The sequence below is a fragment of the Tachypleus tridentatus genome, chromosome 8 (assembly GCF_004210375.1).
Source record: "Tachypleus tridentatus isolate NWPU-2018 chromosome 8, ASM421037v1, whole genome shotgun sequence".
Classification (NCBI taxonomy): domain Eukaryota; kingdom Metazoa; phylum Arthropoda; class Merostomata; order Xiphosura; family Limulidae; genus Tachypleus; species Tachypleus tridentatus.
The window spans coordinates 131,910,927-131,929,599 of NC_134832.1; the positions used below are offsets into that span (position 1 = coordinate 131,910,927).

Here is an 18,673-nt window from a genome sequence, read left to right on the forward strand (position 1 = left end):
GCTTTGCCCACCACGGGTATCTAAACACGGTTTCTAGCAGTGTTAGTCCGTAGACATACTGCTGTACCACAGGGGAGTTGGAGTAGACAGAATAAAGCTGTTTATCTGTATAAACGTTCCTAGTTCACATTTTCTGTAATAATTAGAATTTGTAGGCCTACGACATAGTTGTTTATCAAACCACAATTTGTTTGTTTTAGAACAAAGCCACACTGGGCTATTTGATGTATCCGCAGAAGGGAATCGGAACTAATATTTTAACGTTGTAAGTTTGTAGACTTAACTACCTTCTCAGCAAGGGACTAACTTAAACTTTCCTATTTCACGCTTAGTGCAAAAAGAAAGCTCTGTAGTTAAGTAGCGTAAACCTTAACTGCTTATTATTCGAAATCTTTCTCTAGGCTATTACTACCTTATTAGTATTTATTAATTTATAAGGCCATTTCAGACCAAGGTCATTTCGACACTTTATTTACTGTTTGTAGCATTAAATGAAATATTAATTTGCCAATAGTCATTTGTTTTGAAACATATTTTTAAAAAATCGGCATCTTATTTAAGATGATGTAATGCAGGTTCTATAATACTATGTAGCACAAATTTTGTTACTGGATAGTTTGTGTTATTTCTTAATTGCTTGTGTTGTAAAAGTACAGAAAATGGCCATTATTCCCTTCAAACTTTACTTTTGTGACCTGGATAATGAAATTTAGAAATTAACCTATTTTCTATGTAAAAACGGGCAAATTTGCACATTTTCGTTTACCTAAGGTCTGAATAAAACAACATATGAATCAAGATTTAGATGTATTTATACTAAAGTTATACAAAAATGTTTAGAAGTGTGTAGTTTTTGAGATTTGCAACTGTAATGTAAATCACTTTCACGTATTAGTCCCCAAATATAGTCCCCCATTCTTTTTTCGTTATACACTCCTTTGAAGCGGCGTTCAGAGTTCAGTATATCTTGGTGGAGGCGCTTGCATTGCTCCTCTGAGTATGCTTCCATGTTCTCCTACAGCCCATTTTGCCGTAGTTTTTCACTACAGCTTCAATCAGTCCCACAAAAATTTCGGCCTTGTGATTGCCCAAGAACCCTCGAACCACTGTAACAAAGCTGCCCCAAGCTTTTTTCCTCTTCCTACTGAGCTTCATGGGGAATTCTATGCACTCTAGGATCTTCCTTATTTGTGATCCAACGAAGACGCCAGCTTTGACCTTTGCCTCAGACAGCTTAGGAAGAAGTCTCGAAGGTACTAGAAGGCTGCAGACTCCTTATCAAGAGCTGTGATAAATTGTTTCATAAGACCCAATTTTATGTGCGAACCACACCTTCTTGAGGTCCACTAGTGGCCACAAAGAACTCGGTCCGTTGTGGCCAGTACTTCCTGTTCTAGTGCGCTGCTGTGTCCCTGCTGTCCCAAAGGTAAAAATAACAGGGAAACTTGGTAAAGCATCCTTGGAGACCCATCAGGAATGCCACCATTTTGAAGTCTCCGATAACCTCCCGGCCATACTCATAATACTTCAAGGCTTCTAGCTGTTGTATTCCTCTTTGAGGTGCACTGAACGAGATAGAGGAAGAGACGGATACTTACCGTGTTTCTCCGATAATAAGACCTACCCATAAAATAAGACCTAGTGTGATTTTTGGGGATAGTTTTAATATAAGCCCTAGTTTAGAGTGGCAGGAAGAGGAAAGAAATAAAAAAAATAATTTATTAATTAGTTTAATAGTTAGTTAATTAGTTTGTTTAAGTATTAATCAGTTAGTTTAATAGTTTAATAATAGTTTATTTTAAATGGTTAGTTTAATAGCTTTACTTTGTAACTTCATTTTTTTAATATATCAAAATAAGACATCCCCCGAAAATAAGCCCTAGTGTCATATTTTGGAGTGAAAATTAATATAAGCCCTGTCTTATTTTCGGAGAAACACAGTATTACCGTTATGAAGCAGCACAGCTTTGAGGCTTCTGGATGCGTTTGGAGAATGCTTGCAGCTTCTTGATGCCATCTCTGATAAAATCACTTCAGCAGCTAGAACAAAACTGAAGTAATGAGTGGTGAGCCCCTATATATATATTAATATGAAAAGTTCTAGAAAATTCTAAGAGATTCTTGAAAATTTTCGTAAGTTCTACAATATTATAGAAAGTTCTTGAAAATTCTCTATCAGCTGCTCAGCACTGAATCTACCTGTAATGTTCTGGAAGATGTGTAAATTTGAAAATTTCATTATCCAGGTCACAAAAACAAAGTTTGAAGAGAAAAAGAGGTCAATTTTATTTACTTTAGGCGTAAGTAATCGGAAAATAACACTTTCTGCTTAGGAACAAGAAAAAGTAAAAATTTTGTTACATAGTGTTTTTTATAACAGTTTTTTTGAAAAGTCACTTTCAAGTGAATAAACCACATCGTTTTGCTTTGATTTTCTCTTTTTAACAGTTAGTTAATCTTAGTTTTGAATGATTTAAGCAAATTCAAAGGAACTTTTATCAAAGTTGTTTAAATATTTATTTGATATGTTTCATTTAAGAGACGTCACCATTGTTATTAAGCTATATAAAGCATTACAGTTAATCGTTTTATTTTATTTCACAGACTTTACAACTGTTTTTGAACTTTCTCAGGACATTATATTTAATTGTTTCATTTGATTTCAGAGAGGACAACATTGTCACCGACCTACATCATTTGTTCCTGGTGCCAAAAGATTGGAATGAAACTGTTCACTTTAAGAACTAACAGCGGCTTCAAGGCATTCTGTAGCGAACTATGTTTTACCCAATGTCGAAGAGCATCGTTTAAGAGAAACAAAACGTGCGATTGGTGCAAACATATTAGACACACAATTAATTACGTCAATTTTCAGGACGGCGAACAAGTTCTGCGGTTTTGTAGTGATAAATGCTTAAATCAATACAAAATGAATATCTTTTGCAAAGAAACTGAAGAGCATCTTCAATTACACCCAAATTTGCAGGAAGTATCTTACCAGTTCAAAAATAATGCTTCCAAGAAGCTAATTACACCAGATTTATGGTTAAAAGGATGCAAAGATGATAACTATACTGAAAGTGTAAGTCAAAGGGAGTCTTCGATAACGCTTCAAAAAAAAAAGGGAGATTCCCCCCTTACACCAGATGATGGGACCATCTCCTCACATACTCCTACTACAAATACTTCACCAGTCGATTCTGAAAGGAAATATTACGATCCTTTGTTAGAGGGAAAACATTCCCCAGCTCATAATGATGGCAAAGAATCTGAGAAAAATTTATGTGGTCGTACTACGAACAGATACGAATCAAAAAAACATATTTCAATTCATCAACATACAGGTTCTCGGTGTAATACGAATACAAAACATAAAATTCCTCCCATATCAGTTAACACCAACTCTTTAACTGCTAGAGAATCCACATCCAGTTTTCAACCAAACTCACCTAATCCAACCGCTTCACTACCATTTGGTCTTCCTGGTACAGACAAGGTACGACAACCTATGATGCGATTATCCAGTTTTTATCCCCCACCTCCTTTGAATCTGTCTGCTCAACAACACCTTGACAGTTTTATGCGTCTCCGGAATGGTTTCAGTTTACAGAGACCTTTAGGGTTTTCAGGATCATCGTTTCCTTTAATTCCCGGATTTTCTTCGCCTATTTATCCGGCGAATTTACTCAACTTTCCAAGACCGGCTCCTGTGGGAAGCGAACCTCGACATACTTTACCATTTCCAACTTGCTTAACTAGTTCTCCGCCTACACCAACAGCCACCCCTCCTGTAACTTTAGTGGTACCGTTCCCCGTTCCTCTTCCAATACCAATACCAGTGCCAATTTTCTTTCCTTTATCTCATAATCTTTTCAACAAACACTTAGACACCACTTATAATTTTTCTTCACATTGCGAACCAGAGGTATTAAATAAAAGCACGTCCAACATATCTGAAAATCAGCAGATTTCCGAAAATCCAAGCCAAGTTGATGCTTCGCTACCAAGAATTACTTCACCCAAAGTTCAGGAAAAATTAGGTTCTTTAACTTCAATGGAAGAGAAAACGCACATGAAGAACGAGATTTTGAGTAATTGCTTGAAAACGTCTGCACAGCTTCAGAATGAAAATGAATCTGTTGAAAGCACCAAAAGCTCCAGAAGAAATAAAAATCCTTGTCATCCGACATGTCAACAAGAAAATAAAGTTGATTCGATCTATACACATGTACCATCAAATCCTGGAGAAGAAATTCCTGGTGAGGATAATACCACTGATCATCGTAACTCACTTCTTCCTTCGAAGTTTCTAAACAAACAAAAACGCTCGTTATGTGATCCTCATTTGAATGAGACTCAACAACAACCCAAGAGAAAATACGTTTAAGACAAAAACCTAATTTTTGGTTCTTAACATACTTAAAACTTATCCTACCATTACCTTGAAGAGAACAGAGTAAGTGTATGCCGAACTAATCTATCGTCATTTTTACCCCAAATATTAATACCTTTAGATGCAATATGTCATTTAATTGCCTAAACGTTTTTAGAAACGATACTTCTTGCTGAAAGTGGCAGATAAGATATTAATTGAATAGAATGAGAACTCCTCTTACTCTGAAAGTGGAATTTAGTAACATTGAATACATTTGAAGTTATATTTTTAAGAAGTAATTTCTGACTCAACGGTAAAAAATATGATTAATTTAAGTGGCAGGTATCAAGTCAGAGCCAAAAATGTGAAAGCCAAAGATAGATAGATGGCTGGCTGTGGAGGCCATTATTGAGGTGTCTTTTTTCCGTGTTGTTTGCTTTGATCCAAGCGATCCATCCCACATACTGTGGTCATGCTGTTTCTAGTCCTCCCCTATTTTTTTTTTTATTTCTGCCATCGCTTCTGAGCTCTCTCCTATGACCAGTTTTTGAGCAACTGGTGAGCCATCGCGATCGTATCCACGTCTACTACACTTGTAACACATCAGACATTTTGTTGATTTACATTTGCAGGTTACATCTGATTCTAACCTCGACAAAAGTAAAACACTTCGACTCGTTGTCTTAGCAGTTCATCACAGGTTTCATGGAAAGTTCGAGAATGTGAGTGTTTCATATACAATGTACTAAAACAATGCCGTGATTACTGTCTGATAATTCTGCTGATGAAACTTCTTTGGATCTTATTCGATTATAAATCAGCTCACACTGACAAAACACAGTCTTTATGAAATGATGCATATTCCTGTACATTTTCGGGAGAGATAAAAAAACAAAGACGTAATGCTGGAATATGGTTCCTACGAAGTATCTTACGATTTATCACGCCTGCCCCCGCTAGTACAGCGGTAAGTCTACGAATTTACAACGCTAAAACCAGGGATTTGATTCTCAATGGTGAGCTCAGTAGATAGCCCGATGTGGCTTTGCTATAAGAAAAACAAACAAACAAATCCATTTATCACACAATTGAGTCAGAAATTGCTCGTATATTGTTGCATTATCTTTTTTAAAAACTGCTGATAGTTGAGTATTATTAGTGGTGTGAATTTGAGAGTTTGCAACAGTTGTATCAAACTTATAAAATTGGTAATTTTATGAAATTACAGGAGGTGAACAAAAATGTCCCCTCTCTGAAAATGCTGTTAACTTGCTATATCATTTATTAGATAACAGAAAAAATGAAATATTTTGCATTTAAAAAAAAACAAAAAACATTCAAAAGCCAAAGTTGCCCCTCTGAAAATGTTTTCAATTTGTTATATATTTTATAAGACAACAGAAAAATATGTACAACTACAACTATACGATTTTAGAAAGCACTTGACGTGATCTGTTAATATGATCTCAAATTCTAATTTTAACACTGGTTTTTGTAAATACCTCAACTTTTCAACATTTTAGTTACATATTCCCATAAAAAAGTGTTGTGTACCTGCTATACTTTCTTAGATTTTCTTATTCTCGTTAGCCTAGAAAATGATCAATCAAGCTTCTTTGCAGTCGTGGAGTCGTTAAAAGATATCTTAGAAATAAGGGAGTTGATATTATTGAATGACCCGGTCATTATTCTAATATGAATCTGATTGAGCATTTGTGGGCTGAGTTAAACCAATTTATGAAAGATGAACTTTTTGAAATACTGAAACAAGGATGGCAATTAATCACTCATCAATATTTACACAAATTCATTGAAATCATGCTACGTTAACGTGAAGAAGTACTGGAATCCAAAGGAATGTCATTAATATTAACTAGTGAAACTGGTTTGTGTTATTTTGGGTTTCATTTTCACGTTCGATTATTGCAGAGAAACTTGTTTGTTTATTTTGTAGGTTAATTGCAATAAGAAATTCTAAGAAACTCCAGCAGGTGCAACACACTTTTTATGAGAATAAATCATGAAAAGTTCAGGTATTTACTAAATCCCGTGTTAAAAATAAGATTTAAAATCATATCTGAGCGGATCTCGTTCTACAAACATATAGTTTTGCATATTTTTCTGTTATATAATAACATATATAAAAAATTAATAATATTTTCAAGGGGTCCACTTTTTTGTACTCCCCTGTATATATACACACATTTGCTTTTGGATGTGTTTTAAATGCAAAATATTTCATCAAGTGTGCAACGACATAATTTTTGGTCAACGAGTTTGCAGTTGATTTACAAAATAAGATTTAAACATTTCCTTGTAGGACCGTGAAAATTACTTCATGTGTTAAATTCAACTTCTTCTTGCAACATATGAAGAGTATACATAGTGTTCTTCAGCCTTTGTATGCAACACAACAGGAGTAGGTTTCGGATTTTTTAAAAAATAGCTTCATGTATAGTGTTTTTGTATCTTATTCTTTTCAAAGAATTAAATCGTGAAGACATCAAAGTACAATTTTTCTTCTATTTACATTCTCATCATAAACAAAGAAATACTCGAGTAACCACGAGCTACGATTTCGAAAATATAACCTTGTACAAAAGTGAAATCCAAGCCAAGTATGTTATATATCAAATAGAAGACGAAACATAATGAACAAAGAATAAAAGACCGATTGAGGTACTGGGTCGGATCAGCTTCACTTTAAAAAATTAGAAAGTTAATGAATAAGCTTTGAAATATGAGACAAAAAGAAATATTTGAAATTTTGAAATGTAAAAGATAATAAAAAAATAATTTAAAATGGTATGAGACTTCAGATTTGAAGCCAATTTTTGTTTACCCTGTTACTCTGAAATCCTATCATTCTTTGGTTGGTATCAGTGTGTAATAAAATATTATACGTGGATAATATGTGAGAAACTAGTTCTCTGTATTTGTGTCACCGTAAAACTCAATAGAAATTATAGTTGCATTTAGCACTTCTTGTATCACGGTTAGAAATTAGAAGTAAATTATTTTATTTGTGTTGGACAAATATTCTGGTTTAAAGTATAAATTAATTACTTTATACAACTAGCATCACTCAAGGATGCAAAATTTCCTCGTGATATGTTCATTTGCATAGATGTAGAATTTCGAAAACTCAAACATAATATTTATATATATAAGAACATTGTCTTCACTTTTAAAGAAAGACCATATCGAACAAATTTAACTTAAAATGTCTATTAGTGTATCGAGACAATTTTTCCGGCCATATTTCTAGATTTTGATTTTTATTGTTATGGCCTATTACATTAATTTATCTTATTGAAACCTTACTCGTTATTTGTTTGTTTTTTCTTGTTAATTTTTGTCTGAAGTTTTTCCTGCTTTAAAGGTTATCTTTGACATACGCCTTAATTTATACTTAAGCATTTGCTAGGATATTTATACCAATTTTACAAGAACATAGACGCAACTTACGTTTTAGTGCAGAAAATAAATGACCTAAGTTTTTATTTTGTTCATATCCATAAATGTCAAAGTTATTTAGCTTCGAAACGTAATTAACCTTCAGTTACAAAGCTGTTGTGCGTGTAAATATCATTCCTTTTGTGACGCTTACATCTTGACTGCTTTATTGTTAAAACAGAATAAAGGTGTAAAAGTTCCTTTGTTAATAATCCCAACATCAAATTGACTGTCTCTTAGATATTAATTAAAAATTATTATTGTATTCCAATTACAAAGCCTCTTTTGTATATACATTAATTATATAGAAGAGAGAGAGAAGATAGCTGAAAAAAGGGTTCCGACATAGATCGTTTAACTTCCCCTATTATAGCTATTATATCCTTTTTTCGTTAATTAAATATAGATGTTAATGCATCAAGTGTTCTTCCGTTATTTTTTACAAAAACATCACATAATCACATGACATCATTAATTATAACATTCTCTGTTAAATGTATTTGGTATAATAAGTTTCTGATTATCATAATCTATATAACAAATATTCAATTGACCCGGCACGGCCAGGTGGATATGAAGGTCGCAAGTTTAGATACCCTCACCTTTTCATACGTGAGGGCGTTATAATTTGTTATTGAATCCCACTATTCTTTAGTAAAAGTGTAGTCCGAGGATTGGCGGTGGGTGGTGTTGATTAATTGCTTTCCTTCCAGTTTTACACTACTAAATCAAGATCAGCTAACGTAGATAGCCCTTGTGTTGTTTGTGTGAAATTCAAAACAAACAATTAAACATGTCAGTTCATTTTGCATGCAAAAAAAAAAAAAAAGAAGGTAATACTTATGGTTAAATCTACCTATCCATTTTGTACGGGCTGAAAAACATGTGCAAGTAAAGCACGTTGTACGTACTCAGTACATTCACCATATGTAGGTGACACGTATAAGTGAAGCTATTTGAAACATACCTGTCCTTTAAGAGTGTGCTGGATGGTAAGCATTAACGAAACGCCTTGTGGCACATATTATGTTTATTTTTAATTACTGTTTTATGCATAACTAGAAATTGGATTAGAAGTAAGAACAATTCGATACTGTGTTTGTGTGTAATAAATAAGTCACACAGTGGGATACCGAATCTAGTTTATATGCAGAAGGGGATACATTTAAGTCGAGTAAAAATAGGCCAATAGTACCACGAAATGTACCAACTTCCAAATAAATAAAGTTTAGAATAAATTTACAGATTTATAACGCTAAAAACCTGTTTTTGATACTCATGGTGAGCACAGACTGGTAGCTTTGTACTAAATTACAGCAAACAGACTTTCAAATGACTGTAAAGCGTGTGTATGTGTTTTCGGGTAATAACCAAATAATGAATAAAACGTTTATTGATGAAGTCTAAACACCCACTAAACATCGTATATTTTGGGGATTTTCCAAGAATTATCAATTTTAGTAAAAGATCCTCGTTTTATTTTATTCAACACCTAGTCATAGAAGTTGAAAAACTAAAATATGGTGTACAGGGACTCGGTATTAAACCAACAACCTCATTGAAATATACATATATGTCTCGAAATATCAAACACACTGCCATCGTGACAAAAGGTGGTTCTTTGTTCTAACACCGATTTGGAATTACTTTCACTAAATCTGGTTCGTCCATTGATATTTGAAGCAGCTTAAAGAATAAAATCTTAATATTGTAAATGGATTTATCTAGTCCTGTTTCTTGAGTGATACAAAGTATACTGGTCTCGACTTAGACTTTGTCGACACCCATTTTTCTTGTTGACTGTCCACCTGTCTTGTTTCTAATCGGACGATCTTCTGGATTTTGTGGTGAAACGTTATTGACACTCAAGAGCTCGATGACTGTTTTCGTATATTTTTATTGAGTAGAACGACGTTTTGGTTTCCGTGCTCGTTTATCATTTTCATCTTCCTAAAGGCCTCTTCCTGTGTGGACACAAATCTACTAAGTGTTGACTCGAACTTATGCCAGTACAGTTCGTTTTGTCACCATTGGCTGTACTTAATGATACTTCTCGTGCAGCTCTTCCAAGAACATGTGTTATTTGCACCCAGTGACATTACGCTACGCATTGTGGGATATGTTGTGAACTATTCGTGTGCATGTATTCTTAATGCGTAGTGCTGGGACGTACGTATTAGTGAACTGTCGCACCACGTATTCTTTAGTCTTAAACTGACGAATTTCATAAGTTGTTTACTACGCTGCTGCCATTCGAAGATTATATCAACAAGTTAGAGAAACGTTTTCTTTACATGTTTAAAGATATTATGTTATTTACAATTTTCACGTACACGCAAAGTGTAACCAAAAATGGGCAAACAGTTTATTATTTTATCGCTGCTAAAATTACAATACAAATACATTTGAAACATGCCAACTTGATAAATGGTAGAACATACTGCCATCTACTAAACATAAATAGAAACAACATTTAAACAATTCTAAAATGAGTTTGTTAAAATTTCATTCTCACTCAACAAGAAATTTCACGTTTCTTATATATTCTATATTTAGTGCGAGAGGACCCAAGTACAGAAAGAATATAGAAACTTTCTCATGTTTACTGGATTTTTGCCGAATAATCTACTACTTAGATGATATTTGTAATATATTAAACTTATTTTAAATTGATTTACTTTTTTAAAAAATAAATTCAAGATGTATAGAACAAAATTTTTGGGAATTTATATTCAACTTTCGATTATCTAATTAACTTGTACTTTGTAAATTCAAATAAACTATTATACGTGTTACAGCATTATGCAGTGTTCAGTTGTGTTTAATTTTTTTTTACTCTACCTATTTTCCAAAGAAGTGTTCACGGGATCTACAAGCTTCAATAATAATAATTTATGTTTGGCATTTTCACCACCTCTTTTAACAAAAATCTCTTTCAAAAGTGTTTTACAAATAACATGCTTATAAGGTAAAGATAAATTTCACTTGCTTTAATAGAACTTTAATAGAAAGTTATTGGCGTTCGATTCGCAATCCGTCACCAAACGTGCTCGTTCTGTATGGTTTCTGAAGTGGATCGTGGCCCTGATGGAAAAAAAATCTTGACCTCCAAAAATTACCTGTCGAGCTCCCAAAACAGTAAATTAAGTAATATGTAGTAGGAAAATAGACCGCTCACAACATATCAGGAACATAATACCAGTGTTAAACTCTTAATTTATTAGAGATTATTGTAAGAACGTTAAAAAAATAATGTAAACAGAAAGTTTGTCTACTTTTGAATTTCGATCAAAGTTGCACGATTAATGACCAATCAGTGAATCTGGTCTCACATGCAGCAAAAGTAAGAAGTTATTTTGTTTACCTGATCAAACCATAATTTTCGTATAATACAGCAGTCCTACTAGATATTAAGGTATTCAGGTATAGTCCTACTTAATTTTGTCATAACTGACTAAAAGAAAACCAGCCAGCAGCATCTGCTGTTACAAGGACTTTGTCTATTTGAACCAAAGTGATGGGGTTGACTGTCACTTTATAATGCATCCACAACTGAAAGCACAAAGCGTATATCAATCAGCAGCTAATTTTTAGTCCTTGATTCTTCAGTACTCAACCTGACTCACTAACCACGAAGCCTCGACTAGTATTTGGGTGTCTTGGCTTAGCAATATATAAACAAGAAAAAAAGGGGCGAGAAAGAAAACTTGTTCTTCAGATGTTTTTCGTACAAGTCGTGCAGGCTTTATTACTTGCATTAATGTGAGTAAGCAACAGTTCCACAATGACAGGAACAAGCAAATATCCTGTGGTGACACAAGAGTAAAAAGTTCTCATTAAATCCATGAAATAAAAAAATTATTTATTAAGTTTTATAATTTTGAAAATGATGGCTTTTAATTTCATCTTGTTCATATTAATATGTTTACTTTCCCAATTTATATATATATATAATCATAAAAAGTAATTTTGTACTAGTTTGCCTTCCATAAATTTTTTGGTGATATTTTCTCTTATAAATAGTAAATCTAGTCTAATATGCTAACAACTAATAATATAGATGTCTGGAGCCTTGCACTGACATTTTACTGCAGAGTATCTCAAACAGGTTTGCAATTGAAATAAAATGAGCACGTAGCTGTAACAAGTGCAAGGAACTAGTAAAAGAGAACGTGAAAGGAAACCTCTATTGGTTATTCCCACTGGTTCCGTATGAACCCCTCCTGAAGCTACATGAGAAGATTACACTCTAAAGATAAAACCCCACAATGTTAAAGAAAAGCAAAGTTTAGCTCTCACAATGATTATTAGCTACACTGACTGCAAGTAATAATATAGATGTCTGGAGCTTTGCACTGACATTTTACTCCACAGTATCTCCTACAGGTTTCTAAGTGCACTTAGTGAATACCATTTTGTATCTTTAACCTTATATACATATGGTTCAAATGGTCAGATCAAGGACATAAAGGATTTGGGAGAAGCCTTCAATATATTCTGAGTTATTGACAAGAGGAAGTGAAGCTAGTTAGCAGCAACTGTCACCATAACAGCTTTGTTTGACTTTGAACTGAACAGTGGGATTGGTTAGCAATCTTATGACACACCCACAGCTTACCTTTTGATCTGCATCCCAGCAAATTAGCTTCTAGGTTATTCCTATCGAAATATTAGCATGGCTCTTAGTGGTATTAAAAGGACTCACTACAGCTTTGTGCTAAAATTTTACCTTAAGTATTAGATCTTCTACAGCTATGTTTTCCAAAGTGCCAACTGTAGCCCTCCTAGAGGGATGAAGCTTTTTCTAGAAGACTGCCAAAGACGAGGATGTTGAATTAATTTAAATTCTGAATAAATAATAAGCCTATAAAATTTATGTTGAACTAAATAAATGATACGGTATGTGAAAGGAGATGTTATTGTTTTTACTAAGGGGCTGTTCTTTACAACTGTCATATTAAAGTTATAGGTTGGGAGCCTCAAACCAAAAGAGTTTGGAAACCACTTTTCTACAGCTTACAAAAACTACACAGCAAAAAGAAATAAAATAACATAATACTCTCACCAGCAGTGATGTAAGTAGATTAGAACTTTTTTTTTAATATTCCATAAGTGTCTAGTGTGTCAGTTCAATATTAATTTAAACAGAAAACAGATTAAGAGCACTAAGTTCTCAACAAGTTCCATTAAATTAAAATTCTTTAATTCTAACTGTGTTAATGTGGTTCCTTAACACTTAAAAGATAGACACACTAATATACTGTTTGTCACAATCAAGGGAATCATCTGGGGTAAGGTCCAAATGACTATTTCTCTAAAACATTTCCATCAGCCTAGTTTGACAACTGTGTGAAAATTACACCAAATAAGGTTGGCTTTTGCCTCCTCTTCCCCTCCAAAAAGCATTGTATGAAAATGATGTTCCTGGCCACAATCTTCTTGTGATAAGATTTTTCCTTCTTGTATAACAAGTCATACAGTATCGGCAACCTAATCTTGAAAGCTTTCTTTAAAATATTGGCATAAATTAAGATTGAGAAAACCTCAAAATATGATTTTTCCCACAAGAAACTGGCAAATAAAGCATCAGAAAAACTTTGAGAGAGAAATAATGTGTTTAGTCACGAGGAATTAACTTTTCAGTTTCACAGTAGTACTTTTGAAACATTAGTATAGTATGCTACCTTACAATTGGGTGGGAAGACATTAAAATTACTGATTATCCAAATGTATAGTACACTGTTGTATGTGCATGTTTGTGTTTTCTTATAGCAAAGCCACACCTGGGCTATCTGCTGAGCCAACCGAGGGAAATCGAACCCCTGATTTTAGCATTGTAAATCCGTAGACTTACTGGTGTGTTATGCAACATCGCATTAGAATTTCTAATAGTTTTTAGCTAGTAGTAACATTCAAAGGATGGGGTCGAGAAGTGTGGCCGTCCAGAGTGAAAAGTTGTGGAAGATGTAAAATCTGGGGTTTATGCTCTTGTCACAGTAACAATAAAATAATTTAAAATTATCTCTAGTTTTTATAGGCCAGGAACGAATGTTAAATGTAATGCTTACGTCCAAATGTTAGGCATCATCAACTACAACAAAGTAACAAGTTTTCAACCCAGAAATCCAAAGAGATCACGTCTAAAATTGCGTGTCTTTAATATTTGAAGTCATTATATGGGATTAATAACCAGCTGCTGTCTTTTAGTTTCTCAAATTGCCCATACCTTCATAATTCATTCTTATGCAAATATGGCTATTCGTGTTTTCTATTTTTTGTTTCTTTATGTCTAAGTTGTTTATTTACAAAACCTCTCACCATTAGTTGATAATTTAATTGCAATTAATATCTATTGTGACTACTTAAATATTATCAAGTTGTATTATAGACTCTAGGAAATGCGTATAATATCAGAGAAAAGCCTCCTTTTCTTTACTGGTACACATAACCAATGTTCCATTGTTCATCTTCATGCAGGATATGCTTGGTGTGTGTGAGTCTATGTATTGAAGAATAGTATATGTTTTCTGTACTGTTTGCAAAATCAACTTGGAATGGCTCTGCGTAAAAGTGTAGCAATATATTTAAATGTGGATGACTGGCACCATTTTGTCAAGGGCTGTTATACTGTCAAAATGCACTATTTCAAATTTGATCTTAGAGGTACACATTTTAATGGATTAAAAAAAATCTATGAGATAATATTGCTTACAAAAAAGTACAAAATCTAACATAAACTTTTTAATACTATATTTAGTACATTTTTGTTGCATACTTATCTCCAGAAAGAATTTTGAATTTAAAGTAAAATACTCCCTGATAAGATATTGGTATAAGCCATATTTTCAATGTTTAAATTTGGATCTTTGCTAGAGCTAGCTGTTTATATCTAGAAACAATGATACATTACAAATAGAAGAGTCAGTGAAACAGTGAGTTAACAGAGAAACTACAGGTACACAGAGAGTGATTAATATCAGGGTTCCATATGAGAGTTATCTTGTTCATTCAGTAACTTGATTAATTAATAGTGGAATACTGTAACTTTATTTCTCATTTAGGCACACCATTAGCATGAAAGTTTATTTTGAAATGTTATAATTTAATTTAGGCCTACAATTTATGTCAAAGTGATGTACCCTGTCAATGTTTTATAAGAAATAATGGTGAATGCATTATTTTTATCACGTAACCCACCCAGTCACTGAACAAGTAATTCATCTGTGCATACTTTAATATGATTAGAGGTACTGTTTCAAATTGATAATGATGTTGATCCTCAGTTTACTTCAAGGGCATGAAAGGTTCCAAGCCTGATAGGCACAGAAAAGTCAATCATTACAAAATATGAATTAATTTTTAACATTCTTGAAAAGAAAATTAGAATAACAACATTTATAAGTTCTATGCTAATGTTTCAAATTAAATTGTATATAAATAAGTATTAAAGGTAGATTCAAATTAGCCATACTGACACAATACCATGAATGTACTTTAGGTGTGTTATTTCCATTATGACACCCAAAATGAGTTAATGAATGGAAATGGAGTTTTGTGCACATGTGTATGTCACAGAAAAAAAAAAAAAAAGCACACCTGGTATACAGACGTACATTATTTATTTGTGAACAAAACGAGATGAAAAATATGGCTTAAAAATCATCAAAGTGAAGCGCTTAGTACCTAGATGATCGCCCACGTCGAGATCCAAAAGAACCCCTGGGTGGTGGTGGAGAAATAGCTATATCCATAAAGTCACCGATCTGAAACCTACACTGAGAGAGGGTCTTATTATCATCAACCCCCTTCTGGCCAGAGCAAGTACTGCCAATGTCTGTCATCCTGCATCCTATACCCCGATGGTCAGGAATAACAAGAGCAAAGTCAAAATATGTCCCTTTACGTCTAGCATCTGGATTAACTTCCTTGACTAAACTTGTCAACTCTTTTAATGTAGCATCCATCCTAAAGTTCAAAGAAAATAAAGTGAATTGAATGAATGTTCGGGAACCAATAAAAAATTACTGAAGTAAAACAATTGAGCGATTTGAAAGTTAATTAATAAAATATATTAAATGTATATCATGTATAATATTTTGCAGTTGTTAATGTGAACTTCCCAATTGCATCTTTAGATTTGTTACTTACATGTTACTATTAACATAAAGATCAACATTTTCTAATGTTTATGGTGTTATTCTCATCAGTTATTTTACATTTATTTGTATCCAGTGGAAGGAAAATTGTATAAAGTAAATTATAATAATGTAAATACCCAGGTACATTTCAGAAAGGTGTGCTATTTTGAACTGCATTTTTAATGCACTTTTCATTGGAAACTCATACTCTGATTAATAATTCATTATTACAAATTAGAAATAATCTGTTTATGAAAATATGGGTATATATAAAAGAGGAAGTTCACCTAAATTCCACCCAAGGCAATACATAATAATAAAGAGAAGCAAGATTAGCTTTGATTGAACATTTAATATATCATTAAGAGTAAAACTATAAATCAAAAGAAATATAACATAGAGACACAGTTTACATAGCAGAAACGAATTATTCCAGGTGAAGTTAATACATTCTGAGGAAAAGCAAGGTCACTATCAGGCTAAATATCTTTCATCATGTTGTGTTTATAGTCAATATTACTTCAAAACAATGCACCTGTTCTGTTTTGACTTGAAATCAACGTGGTTGTCTAATCTTCATCAAAGCTCAAGATAGAATGGCATTACAATGGGAGTGGCAATACAGCTCATGAGTTTCAGTGCATTGAGTATGTTGCTATAGGATGCATGACACATACTTCTGTCTTCATGAAGATGTTGAGTTCTACAGATCTATGTCTCTTTGATAGTAATTGTTAAGCAACAACGACAATTGTGTTTTCTATATTTTATGAGTATATGTAGGTAACAATATTGGGGGGCTGAGGGGGACTTGGCTCATTTTTGAGGGGGCTCAGGCCCCCCCTTGGTGCCACCAATATTTATATCCATCTCTCTACAAACATCTAATAAGTGATTTCTAAAATTAATTCCAATATTTCCTAAATGAACAAAATAATCATGAAGCAAGTGTAAACGTACATAATCAGTAACAGGTGTAATCAATAACAAATGTTAAAATAAACATGATTGGCAGCAATTGTTGGAATATGGGTAATCATTTGATGTGTAAATATATATACAACCAACAAATGCAAGTATGCGAGAAATCCATTGCAAACTTAAGTATATGACTAATCACCAATGAGTGACTTTTAAAACTTCTTGTGAGCATTCAACTGTTGTTTCCTTTTTTTAAAATGCTATACACCTTTCTAATGGCTGAAAATACTAATGCCTACAACAAAAAATAGTCTTAAATAACAGTGCAGCTGTCAATAATTGCTAAAATATTACATCATGGGATTCAGAAAACATTTTAAAAAAAGGCGCATTTAATTTCCAGACAATACTGGACAATGAATTGTATACATATATAATTATTGACAAATCTGAGATTATCTACCAACATAACTCTTTCTAACGAATTAAAAACCTAAAACTTAACATAGCAATATATTTAATAAATTATGTATGATAACACAATGTACAAAACTTTCCCAAAAAAGTGTACAATATAAATCAGTCCTGAAATTACAAACATACACAAATTCAAAGAACAAGATATTCAATTATTCAAACTAGAAAACCCCCACACACACTCCTTATAACAATACTTTGCTACCCACCACTTATGACAATGACATACAATTTTGAGGTCAACCAATAACTTTTTCTGCACTAATATGAGTAGCATATGAAAAAACAAAACCAATAACTAATACAATATGCCAATAACAACTACGATCATTACTAAACCACAATAACATTAGTCCATTTTTTATAAAACAATACATCTTTGTGAAAGAAATAATAAATATCCTTTGGTGTAATTGTTATAAGATATAAACTACAACAATAAAAACACATCTAGCATTTTCTATAACATGAGCAAAGATCAAGTTCATCATGTTGAAACAGACTTTATGTTGTGTTTGAAGTGAGTTGCTGCTTGTTTTAGTTTTGGAAGAATGTTCAGTAACGCTCAATGATAAGAAACACAGTCATTAATGACACGTTGTAGTACATGAAGAAAGCAACTCAGAATAGATGCATCAGTTAGATCATTACTCTTATTTTGTTTGCTTCACTTCCTCTCTGGATTACATGTACTCAGTTTGTATTGGTCTCAGAGTATTTCAGCATGTCCATCAAATTTTGTGCAATGTAATCTTCAGCCAAAAATTCTTTAATTGGCTGTTCACTGAGAACAGATGACATTATTTTCCATACTATAAATTCAGTGAGCATTAAGACACATACAAAAATACGAGTTTTGCATTTAGGATTTCTAGAATGTTATGATAAAAGATTAAGAAACAAAGTATAAAAAAATATAATCTAATACATATGAACAATATTCTACGGGTACATTTTCTTCATGTACGATTTACAATCACAACTTGAAAGCACTATTTCATTACACTTTAAAATACACCTCTAATTTGACAGAATAAACCAAAAAATAAACAAGTTCCTGATTTGTTCTCACAATTCTAGCGGCAGTTCCTAAATTCCAGATTCATAATGCAAGAGGGTCAGACTATGGGTAAACATTTCATTTCTCCCATTTTCAGATTGCTGTAAGTTATAATGCTTAATATTTTGTACCACTTACCCTCTCTTTAAGTCCAAAGTATAGCTAATGTTAACATTTTCCTTATCTGAAAACACATTTCTTATAGGCACGTTTTTGCACATAGTAGCTATTCCTTGCACATCTGCT

The 18,673-nt window shown here is 33.0% G+C and overlaps 2 protein-coding genes across 6 annotated transcripts in view; one reads left to right on the forward strand and one right to left on the reverse strand.

Moving 5' to 3' along the window:
• Window positions 1-8,248, forward strand: part of LOC143223511 (uncharacterized) — a 78,950-nt gene extending 70,702 nt beyond the window's left edge. For 3 of the 5 annotated variants that reach the window (XM_076451586.1, XM_076451588.1, XM_076451585.1), the window contains exon 3: window positions 2,667-8,248. In XM_076451586.1, coding sequence (XP_076307701.1) covers window positions 2,667-4,387 — 1,721 coding nt within the window. In that variant the 3' untranslated portion in view covers window positions 4,388-8,248. The remainder of the gene's footprint in view (window positions 1-2,666) is intronic. The other 2 variants (XM_076451583.1, XM_076451584.1) reach the window with 1 other exon arrangement.
• Window positions 8,249-15,433: 7,185 nt separating this feature from the next.
• LOC143224010 (histone deacetylase complex subunit SAP18-like) lies at window positions 15,434-18,648 on the reverse strand. Its single transcript, XM_076452476.1, has 2 exons — window positions 18,566-18,648; window positions 15,434-15,796 (listed from the first exon to the last, which is right to left on the reverse strand). The coding sequence occupies exons 1-2, from the start codon at window positions 18,646-18,648 to the stop codon at window positions 15,508-15,510; spliced, it is 372 nt and encodes a 123-aa protein (XP_076308591.1). The 3' UTR covers window positions 15,434-15,507.
• Between the last annotated feature and the right edge of the window lie 25 nt (window positions 18,649-18,673).